This window comes from Populus nigra, chromosome 9 (genome assembly GCF_951802175.1).
Source record: "Populus nigra chromosome 9, ddPopNigr1.1, whole genome shotgun sequence".
Classification (NCBI taxonomy): domain Eukaryota; kingdom Viridiplantae; phylum Streptophyta; class Magnoliopsida; order Malpighiales; family Salicaceae; genus Populus; species Populus nigra.
Genome location: NC_084860.1, coordinates 4,125,487 through 4,150,196, shown reverse-complemented (window position 1 = coordinate 4,150,196; position 24,710 = coordinate 4,125,487). Strand labels below are relative to the sequence as shown.

The window sequence follows — 24,710 nt, the reverse complement described above, 5'->3', positions numbered from 1 at the left end:
AATAAATTTTACTTAAAAATATATTAAAATATTTTTTATTTTTTAAAATTTACTTTTAACATCAACATATCAAAATAATTCAAAAATTTTAATTCATAAAAATTAATGGTCAATATTCTGATATAAATGCTAGACCTATAAATAAGCTGGTATTTAAATACCAAAAGTTAACTTGAAATTTTTTTAAATTATTTTAGATATTCATCAATTTTAATTGTGATTATTTTTCACCGCAATATACGAGTTGTGGAGAACATTTTTACCTTCTATGATAGGTGAACTCTGTTAGAGTATCTACATAGACCATTCTCATAATAATTTATTTGGGCATGCGAGTCCATAATAAATTCAAAATGTCAGATTCATTCACGAGAACAAATACTTATTCTGAGTCATAGACTGACAACCAGTTAGGAACCCATCAAAATCTTAAAATCATATTTAGAGCACATAATATAGCTTACCACATGTAAGATACACTAGGGGTGCTAATACATTCTCTAATAAATTCAAAATACAGTCTATGATAGGTGAACCATGTTAGGATATCTACACAGACCATTCTCATAATAATTTATTTGGGCATGCGAGTCCATAATAAATTCGAAATGTCAAATTCATTTATGAGAGCAAATATTTTTTCTGAGTTATAGACTGACCACCAGTTAGAAACCCATCAAAATCTTAAAATCATATTTAGACCACAGAATATAGCTTACCACATGTAAGATATATTAGGGGTGCTAATACATTCTCTAGCTAAAACTAGTCCTTGACCTTTAAAATTTCTGATGAGATCAGTATATTCGATTTTTCTAGTGACAATTTCTTCTTATAAATACTTAAAATAATAGTTTCTTTTTAAAATAGGGTAAATATCGCTAAAGGGATTCTTCAACAAATTTATTTTTACGAAGATTACAAAAAATGAAATTAAAAGAAAAAATAAAAGAAAAAACTACTAGAATTATATATATAAAAAATTATACCCTCAACATCAAATATGAATAATTTTTCATGTCATCACAAATCTAAAAAAAAAAACCTACTCAATTACTACATTAAATAGGAATGTTTTTGGAGGGCAACTATATTAGGTTGTCGCTCCATCGATATTGAAATAGGACTGATATGTTGCTTCAATACAACAAGAATAGAGGAGTTTGAGAAATTTAGAAAGTCTTTTTCCCTTTTTAATAAACCCTTTTTCCAACAACCGAGAGAAATCTAGCTGTCGGTGGAGATGAGAGAATAAAATTATTGTTTTTAGCTACTTAAATTAGTCAAAAAACCATTTCTTCTTAAACTTAATTCGAGGTGCTCCAAACATCTAATTAGGAATTCAGTGGGCAAAGATATACTTTCTTGAAGAAAGGTTATTTTGGAGCCCATATCAAAGCAGGCTGGTGAGGCGAAGTTCTCAGCCTTAGCCATATCAGTTATGAGTTTACCAGCAAATTAGAGGGAATTGTATTCATAGCCTTGTACGATATCCAGTATACTAAGGCTATATTTTTAGATCCAATTATCATATCAACTTTACGAGTCATTGATATAGTTATTAAATCCAGTTCGGGTAAAATAAACATTGAGATAAGCAAAAACCTGGTAAAATTCAGTTGATTTGTGACTCGAGCAACCCGACAAAACCCCATTGAGACCTGTTTTTTTTTATGTGTTTTTTCTCCTAACCGGAGAACTTTTTTTATATATTTTTTAGTTGGTTATTAACCATTTTCAAAATTCACTACATAAATAATAAAAGAATATTTTATTTTTACAATGTGGGATTTGAAACTCTTTAGTATATATATTATATGTTCACAAGAAAAAAATTATTTTTTCAATGTGGGATTTGAAACCCTTTAGTATATATACTCTATGTTCACAAAAAAAATATTTTGTTTTTTTAATGTAGGATAAAAAAACCTTTTTAGTTTAAATATTTCAACTTAAAAGATAACATATTAACATAGTATATTTTCAATGTGGGATAAAAAACTTTTTGAAATAATATTTTAAACCTCATTATTTATAACATGTATAACCTATATTCACATGAATTATTTTTTAATTTTTTCATATAAAATATTAAATATTTTTTTAAATTTTTCCAAGTTGATTCAGATTAACTTGGGACTTCTTGATGAAGTTAACCACCAGGTCGGGTAATAACTATGTTCTTAATGTTAAAAGTTAAGTACTAATTGATATTTGGGTTTGAGAGAGAATGTAAAGCATGGAAATCAACCAAAATGGATAGGCTCATGACACAGTGATGACTCCTCTATTCCCAGCAAGAAATCTTCAGAGATGTTGTATCCTTGGTCTCGCACTAAGATTAGTGCAAAAGTATTTAAACTAATCATGTTAATGGCTTTAAGGCCTCCTGAATTAGGTTAAATTACAAGTATTTATATTCTCTTCTACGAGACTCAATTAGTCTTCCTTTTATTGACATGTTTCTTACCTTTTCTTTCTATCTCTAGGGATCACTCTCAACGAGGGGTTACTGCCTTGACAAAGCCTTCACTTGGCTACAAAAAGGTCTTGTAACGCAACTTGGGCCTCACCCTCTAGGAGTGTGAAAGCAATAAGAAGAAAGTTTTAGGTGCAAAAAGCTTCTGAATTGGTTCAAGAACGGGTAGAGAGAGAGCCATTAAATTGAAGTCTTTTTCTATAAGATATGCTTGCGTTTCCCCCTCCCCGTCAACAATTGTATCCATTGGAGCACCTACTCTTTGCCTTCAATCATATCAAGACATATTTTCTTATGAAATCACACAATTAAGTTCAATGGATAATAACAGCAGGCTCAATTAATCGTTGTAGAGTCACATTAAATGATATATGTTGCCGCAAATCAAAGTAATTTGCCACAGAAATTAGAAGTTGTATAAGAATACGGTGGTAGTTACGGTTCAAAGTTTTTTCTATTTGAAAATATATTAAAATAATATTTTTTATTTTTAAAAAAATTATTTTTGATATCAACATAAAATATAAAAAAATAAATTAAAATTTAAAAATATATAATTTTAACCACATCCCTAAACACCCTCTAAACGGTCGAAATCTAGATTTGCAAAACTTGTGTTTCAGGGGTGATGCACACTCTCAAAATTGACCTGAAAATGATCAAGGTAGAAAATGGTGATGCCTCTCGTGGTTAAGACTTATCCTTCTGTTTAAACATGAAAAGGAAAATATATTTAAATTGGGGTTCTATAAATTAATGATAGTTGTATGATTACCACCAATAACCATCTTAACACTAATTGTATCATTAATCACATAATCAAGTTCAACTAACAACGTCAACAGGCCTTTGGTGTAGTGATGATGTAAAAAATTTTGTGTTTAAATTCTTTCTTTGAATTATTTGAGCTTAAGAAAAATATTATGGTAATACAACTTTTTTATTCCATTAACCATTAAGATACTACGAGTCTCTTGTTCCGTCTAACCATTAATTATGAATTGTGAGTTCTTGAATGTTTTATTCACAATTATTCTATACGGTCAATGTATATTTTTATTTCAATATAGTTTTTATAAATCTAATTCTTTTATTTTGAAGCAAAGATATCCATAGGACAAATAATCAATATGTTTAACCAATTGTTAAGAATCCAATAATAATAATAATAATAATAATAATAATAATAATTTCAATGCTTGAAAGAATTTTAAAAAGTAAATATCTATTAGTTCTTTTTTTTTTATCTATGACCCGGGTATTTTCATACCCTTTTAAAGGGTTGGACTAATCTCATTTGAGGTTCGTGACTGCCCATCTCAACAAGTGCATTTTTCAAAGATAGAATTTGTATTCTCACCCTTACAAGGTTATAGCGGTGCCTTAATCGCTAAACCAACACTTCGTTGGATATTGCGTTAGTAAATATCCATTATAATAATAATAATAATTTCAATGCTTGAAAGAATTTTAAAAAGTAAATATACATTAGTCCTTTTTTTTTTAATCTATGACCTGGGTATCCCCATACCCTTTTAAAGGGTTGGACTAATCTTGTTCGGGGTTCGTATCTGCCCCTTCCCACAAGTATGTTTTTTAAAAATTAAATTTGTGTTCTCACTCTTACAGAGTTATAGCGATATCTTAATTGCTAAACCAACACTTCATTGGATATTGTGTTGGTAAATATCCATTAGTCCAAGTGCATTGAACTAGTTTCCCTGTAAAATCCTAATTATTCAAAAGAGAATTATCGAACATAATTGCTCCAACATTCCACAATCTAAATTTGTGTTCTCACTCTTACAGGGTTATAGCGATACTTTAATTGCTAAACCAACACTTCGTTGAATATTGTGTTGGTAAATATCCATTAGATCAAGTACATTGAACTAGTTTCCCTGTAAAATCCTAATTATTCAAAAGAGAATTATCAAACATAATTGCTCCAACATTCCACAACCCAATATGTTTAGAACTGTTCATCAACTAATAATCTTTAGGGTTTATGAAAAATAAGTTAATTTTTATTCCTTTTTTCCTTGCGCAAAGATCCCTATTGCTTAATGCTTCCGATTTCAACAAACGGCTGCTTGTTTAGTTACTGGATTAATTAATTAATAGCATTAACAAATACAATTAGGCCATTAATGGCTTTATTTAATCTTTGATAAGTTCTTTCCTTGCCATAAACATATATTGTTTTACGCATCACTGTGATATTGTTTTTTTGGTCACCCAGAGATTTAGATAATGTTTGTTGTTTTGTTTGTTCTCGTTTTTTTAAATTTATTTTTAATATTAATATATTAAAATAATTTAAAAATAAAATAAAAATATTTTTTTTAAAAAAAATGAACATAGCGACGCTAAAAAACAAACCGTCCGTTAGCCTATCAAAATTATTATTTCCTTGTTTTCATGCCATAATTCTAAGCATGATTTGATTTTATCTGTCTTTTGCCAAGTAAATGCTAATATAAATATAAACACTGAATTTCTCAGTTTCTGTAATAACCTCAAATTTAGCGAAAAAGAAACCAAAAAACATAACCATGCACTCATAAAACACAAATCCCAGATTTGATTTGAAATACAAAAAAGGAAATAAACCTCGATTTCATCAATCTTAGATTTTTGCTCCTTTTCATCCAATCACAAATCCTAGATTTATTCTCTTCAAGATCCAATAAAAATCCCTTTCTTTTCTTATTCCTTTTTCTTCAAAATTCATTTTTTTTGTTACACAGTTTCTTTGATCTGTTTATTCATAGATGCAAAAAAGATTTATACTTTCTGCCACGTTCTAATCGTTGTCTATTCGTGTTGTTTTCATTTCAGTTTTGGGATTTGTAAGTGTATTTTGGATACGGAGAGTGAAAATCTTGAAGGTACCCCAAGAGTTTAGGGACAATTTGGTGAAGTGGTCTTAACTATTTTGCTTTATTTGTTGAATTTAGAGTGTGATTAGATAGTTTGTTTAAGAAAAAAATCGTATCTTTGGCCAATTTGGTGAAGTGGGTTTTGATTGTTTTCCTCATTAACGCATTATATGTTGATGAATTCATGATAGTATTTGATTCTCACGTGGGCAAAAGGGTTTCTGAGATGAGATGAGAGGGGTGTTGTTTTGTGTGAGGTTTAAGGAGAGACAATGACTGGAGGGTCATTGGGGATCCGTTCTAGTAGTTATGGTTCATTGGACAAGCAACTACAACAACAGCAACATAATGGTAATGGTGTTCTTAGTAGTACCCCCTTTCCTATGCAAACAAATGGCCGTACTAAGCCTGCAAAGATGTTCAAGGAGAAAGAGAGTCTCTTCCATTGGATCTTCAAGTTTGCTGGTAGGAAAAAGGTTGGCATGCTGTTCCTTGGCGTCATCTCTGCCGCGGTTTTTGTCTGGGTTTTGTATGTAGGAAAAGGTATGTTTTATTTTTCAATCTATCTATATGTTGTTATTGCTTAGATATTGATGTGTTCAATCATATGATATGGGATTTTAGTGGTGATTAAGTTTGTTTCTTAGTTTAGAATAATGCTCAAATTCATCACTGATGCTGTGTTGAATCGGTGCTTATGGCTGTTATGTAGTTCTTGCCTTTCTTTCAGTTGATTGTTTGAATTGGAGAAAGTGTGTTTCAGCTAGTTCGTGCTTTGCTCTTATTACATGAGCTGGGAGATTTGTATACTCATGGATAATTGGTCCCGCTGATTGATGTTTATTTTGTACTAAATTTTGAAAATATTCTCTTCTATTCACTTCTCGAGCCTTCTTGGATTAGTCTTGACTGCATTTGAACCTTTGCTAGAGTTATCAGTGTGGTGTTCTTTTTGGAGTTCGATTGCAACTGTGGAAATAACGTCTTCATTTTGCTTTGTTTGCAGGTGAAGATGCACAAGAAGGTGGCCGTCCCCCGACTATAAGTCTCAGTGATACATCATCCTTAAGCAGGATTGAGAACAAGACTTCTTTTTTTCTAGGAATATTTTCGAATATTAGTTTGCTTCATCCTCCTCCTGCATATTTTTTGGGATATACCCTTCCACCAGGGCACCCGTGTAATAGTTTCACTTTACCTCCCCCACCAGCAGATAAAAAAAGAACCGGACCACGGCGTAAGTTCCTTTATGATAAGTTAGTAATGAGATTTCACTCTCATGTTCCTGAGATTTCTCTGTCATTTATGTTTCAGCATGTCCTGTATGTTACCTACCTGTGGAAGAAGCCATTGCCTTAATGCCGAAGGTCCCTTCGTTTTCTCCAGTAATTAAGAATTTGACATATATCCAGGAGGATCCTCTTAGTAGAGAAGGAGAGTTTGGAGGCTCTGATTTTGGTGGATATCCTACTTTAAAGCAGAGAAGTGTCTCTTATGATATTAGAGAGTCAATGAGAGTGCATTGTGGGTAAGCTCTCTCTCCAAAGATCTTTTATGTATTTATGAATATTGAAGGTTGTTCCTTTGAAATTTCAGCCAACTCTATATTTGTAGGATAATCATTCTAGTGACTAGTTATTGGACCAGTTTCTCTTACTGTTGCCAACTTATAACTTTTCACTCTGCATATATTTGACACATATGTGCACTGATCAGATTTGTCCAAGGGAAAAGACCTGGCCAGAATACAGGATTTGACATGGACAAAATTGACCTGGATGCGATGGAGCAGTGCCATGGTGTTGTCGTTGCCTCAGCAATATTTGGTATTTCTCCGTGTAATGGGATCCCAACTCCTCTTTCATCTGTTGATTTGATGGCTTGTTATTAAATGATCTCCTTTTCTTTCCTCTCAGGAGCTTTTGATGACATACAACAGCCACGTAATATTAGTGAATACTCCAAGAACACTATCTGCTTCTTCATGTTCGTTGATGAAGAAACAGAGGCTTATTTGAAGAATAACAGTGGTCTTAATGACAGCAGGAAAGTTGGTATATGGAGAATTGTTGTTGTCCATAATCTTCCTTACACAGATGGAAGGCGCAACGGGAAGGTACTTGCCGTAAACTTCATTCAGCACCTTTTGTTTTGGACTTATGGGTGCAAATTTGGCTTAATGGTTGTCTGTTTGGTCATCGATGACACTATAGCTCTAATTATTTGATTTCCTTTGGCTTCTTTATGATCCATATCATGAATGGAAGGAAGATGCATATGGCTTAATGAACTTGATTTTTTCCATCACTTCCAGAACCGAAAAGTCTTATGCAACAATGATCAATTACTCATTCCAACTCCCATACCCGCTTCCCTGCTACCACCAATAGATAAAACGTGAACCAGCTTATTTTTTTTTCCAAATCAGCAGCAGACTCATGGTTCTCTAACGTCTACATTACACTAGATTGTACTTTAGCATACTTAGTAAACCTGGTTTTGTCCATGGCAGGTCCCAAAGCTTCTATCGCATAGAATGTTTCCAAATGCCCGCTTTTCTTTGTGGATTGATGGAAAACTTGAACTTGTTGTCGATCCATATCAAATTTTAGAAAGGTGACACTGATGTCTGCTCTCTCACTCTCTGTGTTTGTGTATCCATTGTGTCTGCTTTTTTTCCTTGATCTAGTTATTCCATTTATGCATAGAATAAGTCTACTAGTATCTGGATATAAGCCGCTTGTTTCTAATTGAATTGATTAAATTACCTTGGTCCTATTATTATTTTGAGCTAGGTTTGTTTTCAGTGACAATACTTGACAATCTGGCGATACAAGAAAATTTTGATTACTCGAGTTTCTGGAATTAGACATCAGATCCTCTCCAACATATGCGTTCATTATAACTTGAATCTCCTTGTTTGATTGCCTGCTTACTCTCTTTCCACTTCTCAATTTCTTATTTTATCTTTAAATTAACTTTGCATTTGCTTTCCTCTCTTTTTTCAATTTGTATTCGTTGTCCTTTTTTGTCATCCCAATGGTCACTCTTTTTTTTACTCTCAATATTGGCTAGATTAGAATCCTGAACTCAGAAACTTCCATCCAATGGCACTCGGTTATCACAACCCTTAGATTCTCATGCCCCCAAATTGCTATGAAGTTTATCATTGAATAATTTTTTTTGTTGATTTGGAGATCTTTGAGATTTCGTATCACCACTTACATGCTTATAATTCCAACAAGTTCTGGTTGACTTTTTTGGTCCTGGTATTTTCATTAAATGTATCCTTTTCTTCCAAGTAAATGGACAAAATTGATCCATGTAGCTTATCTCAAATTGATTGAGATTGTAGGCTTTACATCAGTTGAATACATCCTTTTCTTCCTAGAACATCAAACCACATCCTGCAATGTCCTGCAAGTGCCTGTCACTGAAACATTTCTCAATTGGAATGGTGATGGTGTGATGCACATCTTTGTGGACCAAATCATATTGTATTTGATTGAATAAAAACACTGTTTCTGAGAGAAACGAATGGGGTGTACATCCGAAACCAAATGGTAATTTTCTCTCATTATTGAATGAAAACACTGTTTCCTTTAAAGGACATTTCATGTGCTTAGCATTGATAATAGAAGTTAGTGAGTGGATTACTTAACAAGCTTATAAAACACTTGCCTCTGATCATTACTAAATATTTCAAATGATGTCCTCTCATGCTTTGATCAATTTAGATGATATTATTATTGGTTATTTGCCTGAATCTACTTTTGGGCACCACGCTTATTTCTTGAGCTACTCTTCAGGTTCTTGTGGAGGGAAAATGCTACTTTTGCAATTTCTAGACATTATCGACGCTTTGATGTGTTTATTGAAGCTGAGGCAAATAAAGCTGCTGGAAAATATGAAAATGCCTCCATTGACTTTCAGGTTGAATTTTATAAAAAGGAGGGCTTGACTCCATATTCTGAGGCCAAGTTTCCTATTATAAGTGGTAGGTGCAAATTCCTGGTTTTCTTTCGGTGTTTTGTTGCCTGTCCTTTGTCTTTGATATAGTTCCTGTTTACCTGTGGCTCTGCAGATGTCCCTGAAGGATGTGTTGTGATAAGGGAGCATGTTCCTATTAGCAACCTCTTTACTTGTCTTTGGTTCAATGAAGTTGATCGCTTTACTTCCAGGGACCAAATCAGCTTTTCCACTGTCAGGGATAAGATTCATGAGAAAACAAATTGGACTGTCAACATGTTCCTGGACTGTCAAAGGCGCAACTTTGTTGTTCAGGTAATCATTTTATGTACTGTTGGTTCTGTTTGTACCAAAATATCATGTGAACACCCAGTTCATTGGAAAACAAGATTATAACAAATTCTCAAGGAAACAAAAAAAGATTATAACAAATTCAACTCCTTTATAGAAAATTGTTTCTGACATAATTTTGTTTTAGTTTTAGGTTGCAGATAAGCATTTCCTTCTGATTTCCATAACTGCGTATGTTTATAGAGTCCATTAGCACCCCTCATGGAAGTTACAGTTTCGGTCTAATTGCACTGGACCAAATTGTGATAAAGAATGCCATATTTCATGGTGGCTTATCGCAAGGAGGCTTCACATGGCGACTGCTGGTGATATCCTGAATTTTATCCCATACAGTGATTTTTTGTCCTGATTCTTTTTTTATGAAAATTACCTCAAATGGTTCTTGCTAGAAACTCATCATAGTGTAGAGTTCTCTTATATTTAATTACCAGAGGATGTGTTTAACCAGGAGATTGGTTGTGGAGTGGAGAAGCTCACATAAAATTAGTGAACTGCATAAAGGACATGCATATGAAACTTGCAAGGCAGACTTTCATAAACTTCTTGAGGTTTGCCAAAAGTAAATTAGTAATTTTATATTTTTGTAATGCTTTCTCACTGGTGTCTTTAATGCTTTAAAGGCATTGCCCTAAAATTTTTCTTTGTGCTTGAGTGCAATAGATTTTTGTGCTCATATGAAACTTGTTTGAATTTGTGTGAACTGTTAAACATCGTGATGTTTTAGAAACGGATATTTATCTAATGATACTTTTCCTTTTCTTGATAGTCCAACTCTTCTGTTGTCTCCTTGTGCATTTCTTTTTAACCCTGGACTGTTTGTTCCTATGTGCAGAAATACCATAGAGATGTTTTAGAACAGATGGCTCATCGTCCGCCTGTTTATCCTCCATCGCCACCACTGCTGCTAGCACCACCACCTCCTCCTCCACCCCTTTTGGTTGATGAACCTCCACTTCAAACAACACTCGATACTTCAACTGAAAAGGTGATAGGTGCTCCTGTCCGGAGAGCCCCAGCTAGGCGTGGAAGGAGGTCTGGCTCTAGTCGCCACCGCAAAGTTGTTGCTGGTGGCAAGGAAACTGATGCAAGTTAAAAATTTTGATCAGGAATCGTATCGTTCCTTTTCCTTCTCTTCTAAAATTGTTTGCAGGAACTGAAGATTCGTGCCAGAAGAGTGTTATAGTTCTGCCGCTTCAGGGAGTTCCTTCTCATTCTTTTTTCCCTACTTTTTGAATTATCCTTTCCAACTCATTTTTTGATGTATATAGATTAAAATTTTAATAATTATGACATGGGTTGCTTACCAAAATCCTCACTGTAGTAACCCATTTTTTTGTTCATTATGATAGCAAGGTCATGTTAGACTCGATTATTTAATGGTAATACTAATGTCTCTTCTTTTAGGAACAAATAAATATAATGAACATCATTTTCCACTTCCCTTGTCGCTCTACCATTTTGTTTTGCATTATCGTCTGGTTTGCTGAGGCAGAACCCAATATGTTGAGGTATTACTCTTACAACAGCAGTTATTTCTACCAGATTCAAGGCTTACAACTAGACAGCTGAATTTACCAGTGCTGTGGCTTAATTCTGAGCTTGAAACAGAAAAATAATTGAAGATCTACTGTATTATGAGTGGCTATTAGAAACCACTGAATCTTCTCAGAACAGTAATTTATCTTTTTAACAATTAAACGTCTAAACATGTGTGCGTGTGGCATGAGCCATGTTTTTTTTATTTTAAATTATTTTTTAAATGTTTTTAAATTATATTGATCTGTTGATATTAAATATAAATTAAAAATAATATTATTTTAATATATTTAAAAATAATATTTTAAAACACAACTTCTACCTAAACACTCACTCCAAAGAAAGAAAGTTATGTGGTGAGCAGTCTTTAACCTTGTATCATTTTTTTATTTAAATGACAATGTGACAATGAGACATTCGTTAAAAGGGATAAATCTTAGTTTAGAATGTAAGGGATTAGAAAACAAATCCAACTAAATCGACTCGCCCTTGCTAGCTTAACCTTGACAACAGCCAACAGCCAAGTAAAGAGACGAGGCTCTCTCTCGCATTTAATCTTGTCGGAATTCTTTAGGCTTGATTTGACACCGGAGACCCAAAAATCTGAACATGCAAAAATCATTCACGGCCATGATTCTCTTCCTCTGTTACTAAATCGTAGGATAAAACTGCCTGGTGTGGGCATGCTTACTGCTCAACCTCGTTTGACAGAATAGTCGGCACCACAGCTAGCTACGAGATTGTCATTTTTTGAGGATTTGTATCGATTCTTTATGTCGTATTATATTTGTGATTCATGAATATCTGGATAAATGCAGAATAGCCTCCAAGACAGGGCTTAATTTATGGAAGCAAGTTTTTTTTTTTTTTTCCTTCAGTGAGCTGATGTAAAGAGAAGCAAGCAACTGCAGACATTATCTGGAATTTGTGTCAAAAGCTCATCTCAACACATTGTGCTAAACTTGTTTCTGGTACAGCTGAAAGACTTGCTTTTAGCCTGCGAAACAAGGCAAGCCATTCCTTGATTGATGCAGGCATTGCATCGCATGCGACAAATAAAAGCTAGAGGTAGCAAAAAACCGACCATCATGTCCACATGCACATGGCGAGCGTTGGCCATAATTCTTGGGAGAAAAGCTTGTCTCCACTCTTTCGTTCTGAATCATAAGCGCACATGGCCATATTAATGTACATGCTGCAAGATCATCCATATATCGAGCTCGGGTTGGATAGTCATGGCCCATGTCTCACATCTGGGGTTAGACTTGCTCATCAGTCACCACTCGCCTTAAACCAATACAAGGTGATCACTGCATGCTCATATTTCCTATCAAAGCCGGTGTCGATTGTGATTGAAAGATTTAGATTTAGATTGGCGTAAACCATTCTTGTTCTCTCACTTTTCCGCCTGCTGAGTTGATGATATGCTAGCTAGCACCATTGAAATGACTAAAAACAACCAGAATTCATGACAGCAACGCCTCAGCCCCCTTTCCTAGAGAATCTGATGCGCAGTCAGTTTCAAACTATAAAGAACAACGAGCTAGTATTGCAGGTCTAATTAAAGAAATTCTCGGATATCTATCCGCGTAGCCATTTTTGATAATATATTTTGATGAAAATGCTTTCATTTTAAATGACATTATTGAAATATAATATGGGAGTAATTTTTAAGAAATAATTCTGAAAAAGTTAAATAACATCCATTTATATTTATTTATTTCATTATTCTAATTGATCTTGAAAGGCTTCTCGAGCTCCCTTCAAGGCCAAAAAATCGCTATCTACCAGCGATGCTTAGCATTTCCATTTTCAAAGGGCATGATGATTACATCCAATGGCAATTCCATTTCCATTCACAAACCTTGGCTTTTATTTGTTTTTTCAAAGGCCATAATTACATCTACGAAGTCTACTAGAAATCAAAGCTTTAAGTAACCAATTAGGGCTAACTAGGGTATGTAATCAATTACTAATTAGCCTGCCATGGCCCATCACTGAAGTCCGACCTTCCCCCCAATTCTGTAAAGAGTCAAGACAATACCATTAGCACTACGCAGCGGATTTGAATAAAAAAATATTAAAGTACAAAAACAAATATCTATGATATTGATGACTTGTTTTCTAAAAAATATGATTTTTAAAATGATACTTTTACCTAATATTTTATTTGATATTAAGATCGAAAAATATTTCATCTAATTAGATTAATATGAATTGATTCGTGAAATTTATAAAAATAATTTAAAAAAAATTAAAAAATTTAATATTAAATTAATTTAATGTTAAAGGATAAAATTAATAAAAAATAAAATTTAATTAAAAAACAAAGTGAACTCGAATCAACTAAGAAAACTCGCGACCCAAGTTATGCACTTCATCAAATTCAATAAATTCTTTGTTCCATGAATTATTTTTTATTTAATTATATAATTAAAACACGTGATAATTTTTAAAAATCATGATAAACATGTGGTGCATAAAAATACATCATTGATAACAAAGGATGATATTGAATTCTTTCAGGCTTGAGCTAAAATAAATAAATAACCGATAACAAATGATGAAATTGTATTTTAAAAAAAAAATAAGAGGAAGAAAAAAATTAAATAATAAAAAATAATAGTAACCTGGATGTTGTAAATTAACTTGTTAAACCTATAACCCGACTCATGAGCTCAATTGGATTCAATAATTTTTTTATCAAATTTTTTAACTCATATATTCTTGGCCTATTTTTATTTTTGTAATTTTTCAAAGGGACGGACGACATGTTCAAAGCTTACTGAGGTTCAAAATCTATTGTGAAAAAAAAAATCGTGACCTAAATCTTGAACCGGGTGGACCCCGTCCGGATTTAAAAACACCGAATATTATCCTCGGTATTTGTTAAAGAATAAACACTACAAAATGCTACAGTAAAATAACAGACGGCTTAGTTTCTTTTAATTAATTAATGCACAGTCGTCATGTTACGTCAGGGCGACTAAACACATGACACGTGTCCAATATTAGGACAAACGGTCCTCTATTTTGGGCCCCACAAGATCCTTATCTTGACAGAAAGACACCTACATTCTCCATTTATCTCCCCCGCACGAACCTGCTGACAAAACTCTGCTCCGTATCTCAAAGAGAACTCTTTCTCTTCATGTTCCTTTGTTTCCCATCTCCTCAGAATTAAAACCATGCCTAAATTCCCAAACGAACGACGACCGTCTGATTAAAGCATCAGCCCTCAGATGTCATCATCTTCGTCAGCTTTCTCTACGATCTGCATCCTACACTCCCTGATAGCCATAACAAGTGGAACACTCATGATGTTCCAAATGAAGGAAATCTACACCTTCACACATGGTAATGAAACTGCCACAAAGCTGATGGGGTCGACCCCACACGACCAGCTCCTGATCCGGACCTCCGATTCATTTTCCGGGTTGCTTCTGTTTGATATCGGGTTCTTGATATTCATGGTTTCCTTTGTCAAGGATAGAGAGTTTCAATCTTTCTTTGCAAAGGGGTGTGCTGTTCTTCATGTTTTCATGGTTCTTTGGAGGGTTAATTTTGAGAGGAGAGTTGAGGTGTTGGCTTGGGTTTGTTTGAGACAGACAGTTGGTGATATCTTATTGGCTCTCTCTTGGGTTTTATTTCTTGTTTGTTCTTGGAGCGAGAAGTACGATTAGGGCTCTACTATTTTCTTTAATCTCCATATTTAGGGTTTTCTTTTCTTTTCTTTTTTGCCCTTTTCCGACGGAGTGTTATTTTCCTTTTGATGTGATGTGTATAGTCACGCCCTACCCCTTCGTCCTCGAGTGGACAACTCTTAGGCTTCTGCTGTGTGAACTGTGAAAAGCTTGTTATTATATTGAAGCACCTGATTTTTCCATGGGCAGCTGGGAATTTATTTACTTATTTATTTATGTATTGTGATGAGCAAGACGCAAGTGGCGCAAACCTTTAACAGTGGGTTTCAATACAAAATGCATCGACCTTGTTCTCAAACTCATCTGAAACTTTACAAACCTCATACAAACCTTAGTGCCTCGAAAGCTCAGGGTAAAACACACCTAAATTTACCAAAAATATACAGCAAAAGATCGCCACAACGGATGTGGTAAAAAAATTAAAATGGGAGGGGATGTTTTCTTGGCAAGGTCAACGAGTGAGCTTCAAACTAAAATCGCACCATGTCCTGAAAGCAATCGTAAAAATGTGCAATCTTAATCTTCTCTTTGCCGGAATAGATAGCCTCTGCATCTCCACCTTGCTCTCCTTGGGCAGCCATCTCAATCAGCATATAGAGCTTCTTGATGGTCATCTAATGAAGAGAGATTAAGGAAAGATAAGAGGTTAGAATTGAATATTAAGGCAGAAAACTATAGATTTACCTATTTAAATATTAAAAAATATAGGAAGAAAATCCCAGATGGTTATTCGTTATTCAACGGAAGTCAGGTTCACCCCAAGAACGATCAAACAAATTTCTCCAGTGAGATACCATGACCGTATCATTGCTTAAATGCCATTGATTGGCCAGGCTTGAGCAATTCCATATTGTGATTGCAGAAAAGACAATCATAAAAACCGTGTCATTTTAGTTCCTAGCGAGGGGGTAATAATTAAGAGCCTAAACCATCATTTGCATATATGACTAGGGCATGATCTCAAAAATACACCCCTTGATGGATGAATACGTGAATGTAGTAGCCTCCATCAGAAATTAGTTATGATTCGCGATTCAAGTATGTAATGACCAATCTACTGACAAGGGAGGCATCCAATAGTGTTAGAAGAGCAATTCATCTCTCCTTGACCAGATCTCAGTTTTGGCAGCAAAATTGAGTATAAAATAAGCATTTCAGTAGACAATCTTACATCATCCAGGGCTTCTGCAGCAGCACTGATGTCATCTTCAGCAAAAACATTGAGTTGTTTCAATACCTGGAGAGGAATGCACCATATTAACATAAAGGTTCTGTCAAGTATTTACTATCAGAGGAACTAATAAATGTGAGCTCGCGTTTGAATTATCTATGCAGAATCCTGGAAACAAATTATAGAGAGATGGGAGTTGGGACTTGAGAACAAGTACGACATCCATAGAGAATAGAGCTGTCCAAACATCTCTTAGCAGCAATGACCAGATATATCATTCATTACAAGCAACGTCCTTAAGACAAATCAATTATTTCCAGCCAGAACTGTTCTTAAAAGCTTTGAAATAGATTTGTATGAATCTTTTTGTTCGAAAAACAAATAAATAGATGGTGTCCATTCCCCATCCTAGCTACAAGACAGCAACCCTTTAAACACCTTTCACATTCATCATTCCATTAGAAACCTTTATTCAAAAACTCAAGTAGTTTTGTTGGTTTACAAGAAATGCTTAATTATGAATAACATAAACAAAAAAAGATGCTTTATACTCTTACCATTAATGACCAAGGAAACAATACTAAACTGCAAAAGGATGAAAAGTTGTACATCAAATGACCATATTACCTTCTTTGCATCCTCTGCCTTCAACGTGGGGAGGAGGTAAGTAACAGAGAAAGCATCACAAATACCAACTGAATCCAAGAAGCTTACTTCACTTGTTGTCCCTAACACCAGAAGTCTCTTTCCCTGAAAGCGAAGTTCAAGAATTATAAAAATTGCAGGTTTAATAAGGTCAGGAAAACTACTAACCAAATAAGTGAAGAAGAAAAAGGTCCCAAGATAGATAATTCTTAAATAATCACGAACGTCATTGATGCTCCAAGAAATTCAACAGTCACTAGTACTGAACGAAAATAAGTTTAGCCATTGCATTAATAGCCTATATCCAGTACCCATGTAAACTTCTTATCCCTTTTCCCTTCCTTCACAGCTAAATAGGCAATATCAAGATTAAATGAATCCAAACTATTCACTGATGCTCCAAGAAATTCAATTCGTTGAAACTATACAGACCATAATTTACTCTATTTTCCACTTTTTCTTTGGGGACATATCAACCAAAGGTGCTACTTTGGCCTAAAAAGTAACAGCGGTTTACAGAGACTGATGAGCATTTCTTACGTGGATATAGTTATTTGACCATTCAGAAGGTTCCAGGTGCCAAGGCTAATCAGAGAGTATTATGCACAAAGTACTGTAGAACACTGAATGGAAGGAGGACTTTTTTTGCTCTTAATTTTATAATATCTGAAGTCAAGTGTTATATTACCTGGAGCCGCAAGAAAACACATTACCACAAAATATGCACAAAAGTAGCTATAGCCCAAAAAAGGGAAAGGGAAGAAAGAAAACCTTGGGAGGAAGACGTTTGAGGAGTACCAACAATGTCTGAGAAATTATATTTGAAAAGCGAGGCCCAATAGCAACATACTCCAATAATCTGCAACATCAATTATCAACTGATCATCATGAATATTCATTTAAAATAAAAACATAGGACCTAAGCAAGTGATCGAAGTTAACATGTAAATTCCAAAGTAGATACCTCTCAATGTCATCAAGAATTATAATGCTCAAAGGAGACTTGTACGCATCCTCAAACACCTGTGGACAGTACCAAGTTATCCAGTGCTTAATTCTTTACATTATAAAGGCAAGTGGTACTAGTTGCGGGTGAAACTGAACAGTAAATACAGAGTTACAAATATATTATAGATTGATAACGCTTGTTAGCAAGTTTTGGGGTGTGGAGAAGTTCAAGTTCCAATTTAAAAGGGAAAAATGAAAAGCATGATAAAACCCCAGGGTACCATCAGGGGCTTTGTTCAAGGGCACATAAACCTCCCATTGACATACCTTAACAATCCGAGCGCATTTAGTGCTCTCTTGTAGACCAATCATTGTTTCAGCTGAGATCTATCAAATAAGTGGAAACTCAAAAGTGTTAAGAACAAAAATATACAGTATTAGAGTGGCTATGAAAATTGATGTACATTATGGGGAAAGAGCTCACTATTTTGACATATGGAAAATCACTGTCGATGCCAACAGTAGCTGCCAATGCAGTTTTACCACTGTACACAAGAGAGTAACATTCAAAAAACTGACAATAAAGGAGATTAGGTGACCCAAATGAAAAGGGAAATGTAAAACGGAAGGGAAAGTTCTTACCTGCCACTTGGGCCTTCCAGAAGGCAAGTAACCATTGGACTTCCCTTGCTAACTTTAACTTGCTCCACCAGTAGCATAGCTCTCTGATAAATATGCTTGTGTCGATCACCACAGTCCACCATGCCATTAAGTCTACAAGTCATGTTACGTGGCACAATTTAGGCATTTATATTTGAGTGGGATTACATTTTCTACTTTCACACAACCAACCATGCCTAGCTATAATATAATTATTTAAGCTCTTATCCACCACAGAAAATTTAGCTCCTAATACCAAGAGCTTTGCATCCAGAATTGTGGGGGTAAATTGAGATTCAAACAATTGTCAACACTTTTTGAAAGCCTGAATTAAAAATAATGTATGATTTCAAGTAGAAAATTTCTAACTCTACCTGCATCGTTCAAGGTCATCAGTGGAGGCTCCAAATGCTGGAACAATGTCATGGAGTGCATGCAGAAAGTCATCCATAGTTACTTTAATACTCTCTTCATCTACTGGCTTGGTAAGATCATCTAGACTTAGTTGTCGATTCAAAGCAAATGATACTGCACTTTTCACTACACCTTCAAGTTCTGCTCCACTGTAATTTTTTGTACGAGCAGCTGTACACAAATAAATCAATTTTATAAACTTTACTCGGTCAGTCCCATTAACAAAGTTTTGAAGATAAATGACTTCACCAACAAATATGATATGGCAGGACATAAACCCTCATTCCACCCTCCTACCGCACCCCTTCCACATTCGCACCCCTGCCCCCCCCCCCACACAAAATCACTGTGTGAGAGTACATACCAAGCTCTTGAAGATTTACATCGGGAGATAGAAAAGAATTCTCTTTCATCTTGTTTGTATGAATTTGAAGAATCTGCAGCCGACCATTTTCATCAGGAAGGCTTATCTCAACTTGAACCTCCAATCGTCCTGGCCTACAAATCACAAAATCAAAATGTTTGAAGATGAAAGGATATTTGTTCAAGTAGAAGCTTTGTTGTCATAAGCTAAAAAATAGTGGGGAGAAAAGAGTTCAAATTTCTTGTATTTTTCAGAATAAATTATATTTATCTACACTCTTTGCATCCTGCATTACTGTTCTCGATTTAAATCATCATAATCTCCATGAGTTCCAAAAACTAACTAGAGTTCATCTCTCACATTTTAATTCAATCAACTAATTACACTTCAACTTTTTCTATTATTTGCAACCCATGCTTCCACTATACGCAATTGCAATAAAATGGGACACTGTTTTACATGAGAGTAACAGAAAAGGAGAAAGGCAGTAACCTCAAAAGCGCTTCATCAAGCAAATCCTTTCGATTGGTCATTCCAATAAGTAAAACATTATTCAGGGACTCCACACCATCTATCTGAAAAGCAAGCAGTCTCTTAGTCATGCCGATGGAATCACAAAGCATTTTAAGCAGATTACAAGGGCTGAGGAAAATTATTTTATTTTCTCGAATGTTCAGAAAGCACTGAGAACTCTTCACCAACCTTTGTAAGAAGCTGGTTCACAATGCTATCATGGACTCCAGTACCATCTCGAGTTGATCCTCTTGACTGCAAAAACAAAAATAAAACATGCATGTCTTCTGTTATCGTTTTTATAATGTATGCCGACAGCCTCAATTCCAACATACATGGACACTAATGAGCATTGCATCACTGACAGATTATCATTAGAACAAAAGCTACTATGCCAGAAATGTGTGCTTGCTTCAAGTTTTTGCCATTAACATATACACATACATGAAGAGAACCACAATCAAAGTTGGTACATCTTTCCTAGGTAACACAATATATTTACTTGATAAAAATGCCTCTCTCATCTAAAGGTGCTTGAATAATATTCTTTTTAATAAAATCCCTCCCCAAACTATCAGTGCACTTAATTGGCTTTTCAACAGTGCTTTTCTGTCACTTTTTATTCTCGTCTACTTTTCTTCTTTTCAGAACAGATGTTAACAATCTACCCTTAGATTGAAGATTAGCTAACCATTACTCAGGGATATCATTACCATTTTCTCACTATATTTGAAAGATAACTGCAAAAGACTTTACCAACCACCAAAACCAGGATCAAAAACACACTTTCAATCACCATTAGATGAGTACTAATTGGCTTAAAAATGGCTCTCCCATCCAGGACAGTGGCGGGGTTGAAAAAGTAGAATAATTGCTATATAACATAGGCAATAAAATCTACTTGCATAAATGGTAACAAAGAGTTTAGAAATCTCATACCTTGCATATGGCATCAATTTCATCAAAGATTATTACATGCAAATCACTTTGGTCCCCTGAAAAGTGAAAGTAGTGGTGGCATTAGCATCATGGAGAAAATATCTAAAATCATATTGTGGTTCAAAGAGGTCCCTTACCATTGGTCCTTTGATCATTTTCAGCATCAGCAAACAGGTCTCTAACATTCTTTTCAGTCTCGCCGACAAATTTGCTTAGGACTTCAGGGCCATTAACAATCTAGTGCAGTGTTACCAAACAAAGAAATCACACATTGACATTAAACAGTAATTAACAATAACAGGCACATATTTATTACTGATGTTCCATTACAATATACTATTTCACACTTGAATCTGAACCTTAACATAAAAAGTATAAGATGTAATTCAAAAGTAAAACCATAACCACAAAAGGTTCACACAGGGTAGAAATACATCATAACTATTAACTAAGATGGATGGCTTATAAGATCCTGAAATATAGCATTCCACTGAACACACAAGTAAACCAGCCGTATTGTACTGCTTACCAAAACATAGCACAAAGCTCGATTATATTAGAACATCAGTCATAAACAGGAATACTAAGTGTTATAAAGCATCAATGTTAATATGTTTGTCCAACTTCCCACACATAAAATGAAATAGAAATCTCAGGTGTTTAGATAGGCATAAATATTAAAAGTAAAAGCAAATTTCAGATGACACTAGCAGCAAAAGGTCAAATATTCTTTTCCTTCTAGCAGACCAACAAACACACGCACACCCATGCAAAGAAAAAAACTGTGAAATCAATTCCAAACCTTTGGCTCCCTCCCATTCAACATTTTTCCAATTTGACGAGCCATGAGAGTTTTTCCTGTGCCAGGAGGCCCATAAAGCAGCATACCCTTTACATGCTTGATCCCCAATCTGGAAAATCAAATGCTTATTAACAGCAAGAACATGTGCATATCCCAAATTGGATCAGTATAACTTGAAGAGTTAACTGCATTACTTGCTTGTCACGTGAGGTGGGAAAACACGAGAGGCAAAAGCTCTTCGAAATATATCTGCAAATTCTGCGCCCAAACCACCTATACCTAGTGACTGAAGATTAAACTCCTTTTGCCTAAAGATGTTGCTACTGGCAGCTTCACGCTGATTGACAATCTGCGTGACAATACATGTAAATAAAATCCATAAAGTTTCAATCGTTTCATCAAGTTATAATTATGATCAGCATGTCAGATTAGAGGAATACTTTCCTAAAGAGGACCGGGCAATAAGGACAGTCAAAGGAAATAGATTCAATTGTCACAGATGTCTGCAATAACATGGCATCAAACACACATTCACCATCAAGTTTGGTAATGCTGAGCATTTACCAGGTGCAAATTCTGTGCAATCTAGGATGATACCATTTCATAGATTAGACTGACACAACCATGGAAGTATCCATGTCAAAAACCATTACAATTTACCTCTAGTTAGATTTATTTATAAAAGAAAAGAAAATACAGTTTAAAATGGCATACACGTTATAGTGAACAACAATTCAAAAGTTGAAAAGAAGCAGGTCATCATCTATTCACGTTTCCAAGAACAATTTTTTAAGATGATTAAAATCCACAGATAGGTGGTTTGTCCTAAGCCACATGGAGAATAAAAGGCAAGCTCACAACACAAATATCAAAATTTGACCTTTATGCCACTAGAATTTGATGCTTCAAAGACAATGTACGTGTCACTTGAAATCATTCCTCTCTCAGCATCTTTAGAATCTTCTCGCCCCTCCACAGCAGCTTGAGTGACTGTAAATATGTAATTGTTTCCGTGATACTCAAATGTTACTTTTTGCCCAGATGTCATAACCTGTATACAAAAAGTCAAATTCCATGCCTCAAGCACAATATGCAAATAATAGATCAAAATAAAAAATGGAAATCTCAGTCAGATATAACTGATCAGGATATATCTGGCCCAGAGGTAATGAGGTTAAAAATTGCCCTTTTTTGTATTTAAGTTAGATTGGTTTCCTTTAATGGGAAAGGTGAAACATTGAGAGGGATAATTATTACCCCCATCTTGATGCCTTTAGAGGTTAAGTTTTACCCTGCAAGCGTGGAGGATAAAATTTTAACCTCACGAGCAAGATTATTTCTTTTCATTCTCTTCTTTTGATCTTAACAGACACCCAGATAATTTTTTATTTCTCTCTCTCAAATCATTAGTAATATTTTAATTATTTTCTCTCCTATCACTAACAATTTACCCTTCAATTTATGAATTCACCAAACCTCCTTAAAACTAACTTCTACGTCCTCTAAATTACTTTTGTAATGATTACACTTGTAAGAACTTCCCTTCCAATTTTTAACCTTGCATTGAATGCTACCTTAGATGGAAAAGAAATGCGCATGAGAAAAGTGCGTGCACAAGAGAGAGATGGGCATCACAAAAAAAGTCAAATTCACATGATATCGTACAAGCAAGCATGTCTGATCTTATCCAAGTGTTCATTTTTTAAGTTCAAATTGATCAAAAGTAATGTGTCACCAATCCTGTATTCTTTCTACAATTAATCACATGTAGTCTCAACCAGCAAGCTTCAAATAACCAGTTTTTGTTTTGCAAGAAAAATCAGAAGAAACAAAATGAAACTCGTGATTCCAACACATAAAAAGGAAGAGTTCGATTACTTCAAGGCATTTTCCAATCACTGATGATGCAAATTACTAGATTAACAGTAAAAATCCAATCAAAATAAACCTGACTGCAACTAAGAAATATTTTCAATCATATACAACAGGTAGGGGACACAAATCTCTACCTGTTTAGCAAACCTTTTCCTAAGTTGGTTGGCCAGAATAACAGCATCAATCTACAAAAAAAAAAAAAAAACACGAGAATCCCTTAATCCTGCCACCCGTCCTAAAACAGCACAAAGTTTAATGCCGCCATAATCAAAAGATCAGGACTTCCAATCTACTTGCCTGTTCATTTTTTGTCCCTTTCTTCACAAATTCCAACTCAAGTGTTAATAATGCAAGGTTAAAATCTTCAGGAGGGATAAACCTAAGAAATTTGACCCAGCCAACAATTAGAAACTGCAATTCGTAAGAACAGGAAAAAAAATAAAAAACAAAAAACAAATCAACCTGCGCACAGATACCGTATCACCAGATGAAACCCTCGCATGCCTTCTCTGAATCGAATTCAGCGCAATTTGGCCAGTACGAATATTTTCATGAGGAGTAACTCTTAGTTAAGGCCACCAAATTATGATTACTTCAACAAAGAACTAACTAAAATTGTTACAACACACGATCACGCACATTTAAATTTTCTCATTTGTCACTCGCCGGACATCAAAAGAGAAAGAATAAATTTAAAACCATAGACTTTTTACCAACAATAACTAATAATGGTAATGCGATTATTTACTTAAACTAACAAAAAAGATTATCACAATAAACAAGAAGATTAAGTCGGCTAATTCTCTGTTTGATCATCATGTAGATTTGAGCAAACAAAACAAAATAAAACCTAATTATTAACAATATCAAAACTTAATGATCAAATTAATGAAAATACGAATGCAGTCAAAATTGAAATCGAGATGAATGTATAAATACGTAAAGGATATGAAAGAGATAGAACGAAGGAGTCAGCGACTAAAGCTAAGAAGAGCTTGGTTCCAGGGACGGCGAAGTTGTGGAGATCGGAGGGTGAGCAGTAAGCGAGGTTTGTGAGTGCGAGATCTGCCCCCGGTGTGTTCGTCACGATCATTGTCGACGATTGGAAACCGAACCGACTCGCCATTTTCGATTCTTCTAAGATCTGTTTTTTAATTATTTATAAAAAAAATAGAAATGGAAAGATATTAAATGAAGGTGATGATGATGGTGTATATATACAAGTAAGGAAGGGCGGGAGAGACCGAAGAAAATGAAATCGGAGGGTCTGTAATTGCCGGTTTACGTGTCTTAAGACTTTTAAATGCATTGAACTATTGAAGTCTTTCTCTCTTTTTTCATTTTTGGCCAAATTTCAAATCAATCCCCCAAATTAAAACCCAAACATCAATTGAGTCCCTTAAAGTTTTTTTGTTCCAACTGAGTTTTCAAAGGTTTCAAAAATTCTCCTTTGAGTTT

General features: G+C 34.6%; 3 protein-coding genes across 6 annotated transcripts; 2 read left to right on the top strand and 1 right to left on the bottom strand.

The window, feature by feature from the left end:
* Nucleotides 1-4,929: 4,929 nt before the first annotated feature.
* On the top strand, nucleotides 4,930-11,117 carry LOC133703532 (probable hexosyltransferase MUCI70). Of its 4 annotated transcripts, XR_009843902.1 has the most exons (10): nucleotides 4,930-5,904; nucleotides 6,368-6,598; nucleotides 6,676-6,889; nucleotides 7,078-7,187; nucleotides 7,278-7,477; nucleotides 7,874-7,977; nucleotides 9,171-9,358; nucleotides 9,446-9,645; nucleotides 9,815-9,986; nucleotides 10,514-10,651. XR_009843902.1 is itself a non-coding variant. In XM_062128124.1 (9 exons), exons 1-9 carry the CDS (start codon nucleotides 5,634-5,636, stop codon nucleotides 9,872-9,874), a joined length of 1,578 nt encoding a protein of 525 aa, XP_061984108.1. In that variant the 5' UTR covers nucleotides 4,930-5,633; the 3' UTR covers nucleotides 9,875-10,228. The 4 variants fall into 4 exon arrangements, 3 of the variants coding, with proteins under 3 accessions (XP_061984108.1, XP_061984109.1, XP_061984107.1); XM_062128124.1 differs by lacking the exon at nucleotides 10,514-10,651 and having other exon boundaries at nucleotides 9,815-10,228; XM_062128125.1 differs by lacking the exon at nucleotides 10,514-10,651 and having other exon boundaries at nucleotides 4,931-5,904; nucleotides 9,809-10,228.
* A 3,177-nt stretch (nucleotides 11,118-14,294) lies between these two features.
* LOC133703504 (uncharacterized) lies at nucleotides 14,295-15,103 on the top strand. The gene has a single exon (XM_062128077.1). It carries the CDS (start codon nucleotides 14,460-14,462, stop codon nucleotides 14,898-14,900), a length of 441 nt encoding a protein of 146 aa, XP_061984061.1. The 5' UTR covers nucleotides 14,295-14,459; the 3' UTR covers nucleotides 14,901-15,103.
* A 59-nt stretch (nucleotides 15,104-15,162) lies between these two features.
* Nucleotides 15,163-24,525, bottom strand: LOC133703503 (vesicle-fusing ATPase-like). Its single transcript, XM_062128076.1, has 21 exons — nucleotides 24,204-24,525; nucleotides 23,715-23,811; nucleotides 23,550-23,631; nucleotides 23,387-23,437; nucleotides 22,258-22,428; nucleotides 21,572-21,726; nucleotides 21,378-21,486; nucleotides 20,713-20,812; nucleotides 20,576-20,631; nucleotides 19,826-19,891; nucleotides 19,616-19,698; nucleotides 19,124-19,257; nucleotides 18,720-18,930; nucleotides 18,328-18,459; nucleotides 18,170-18,230; nucleotides 18,013-18,072; nucleotides 17,702-17,760; nucleotides 17,509-17,596; nucleotides 16,720-16,842; nucleotides 16,093-16,158; nucleotides 15,163-15,535 (listed from the first exon to the last, which is right to left on the bottom strand). The coding sequence occupies exons 1-21, from the start codon at nucleotides 24,376-24,378 to the stop codon at nucleotides 15,392-15,394; spliced, it is 2,223 nt and encodes a 740-aa protein (XP_061984060.1). The 5' UTR covers nucleotides 24,379-24,525; the 3' UTR covers nucleotides 15,163-15,391.
* Nucleotides 24,526-24,710: the final 185 nt, after the last annotated feature.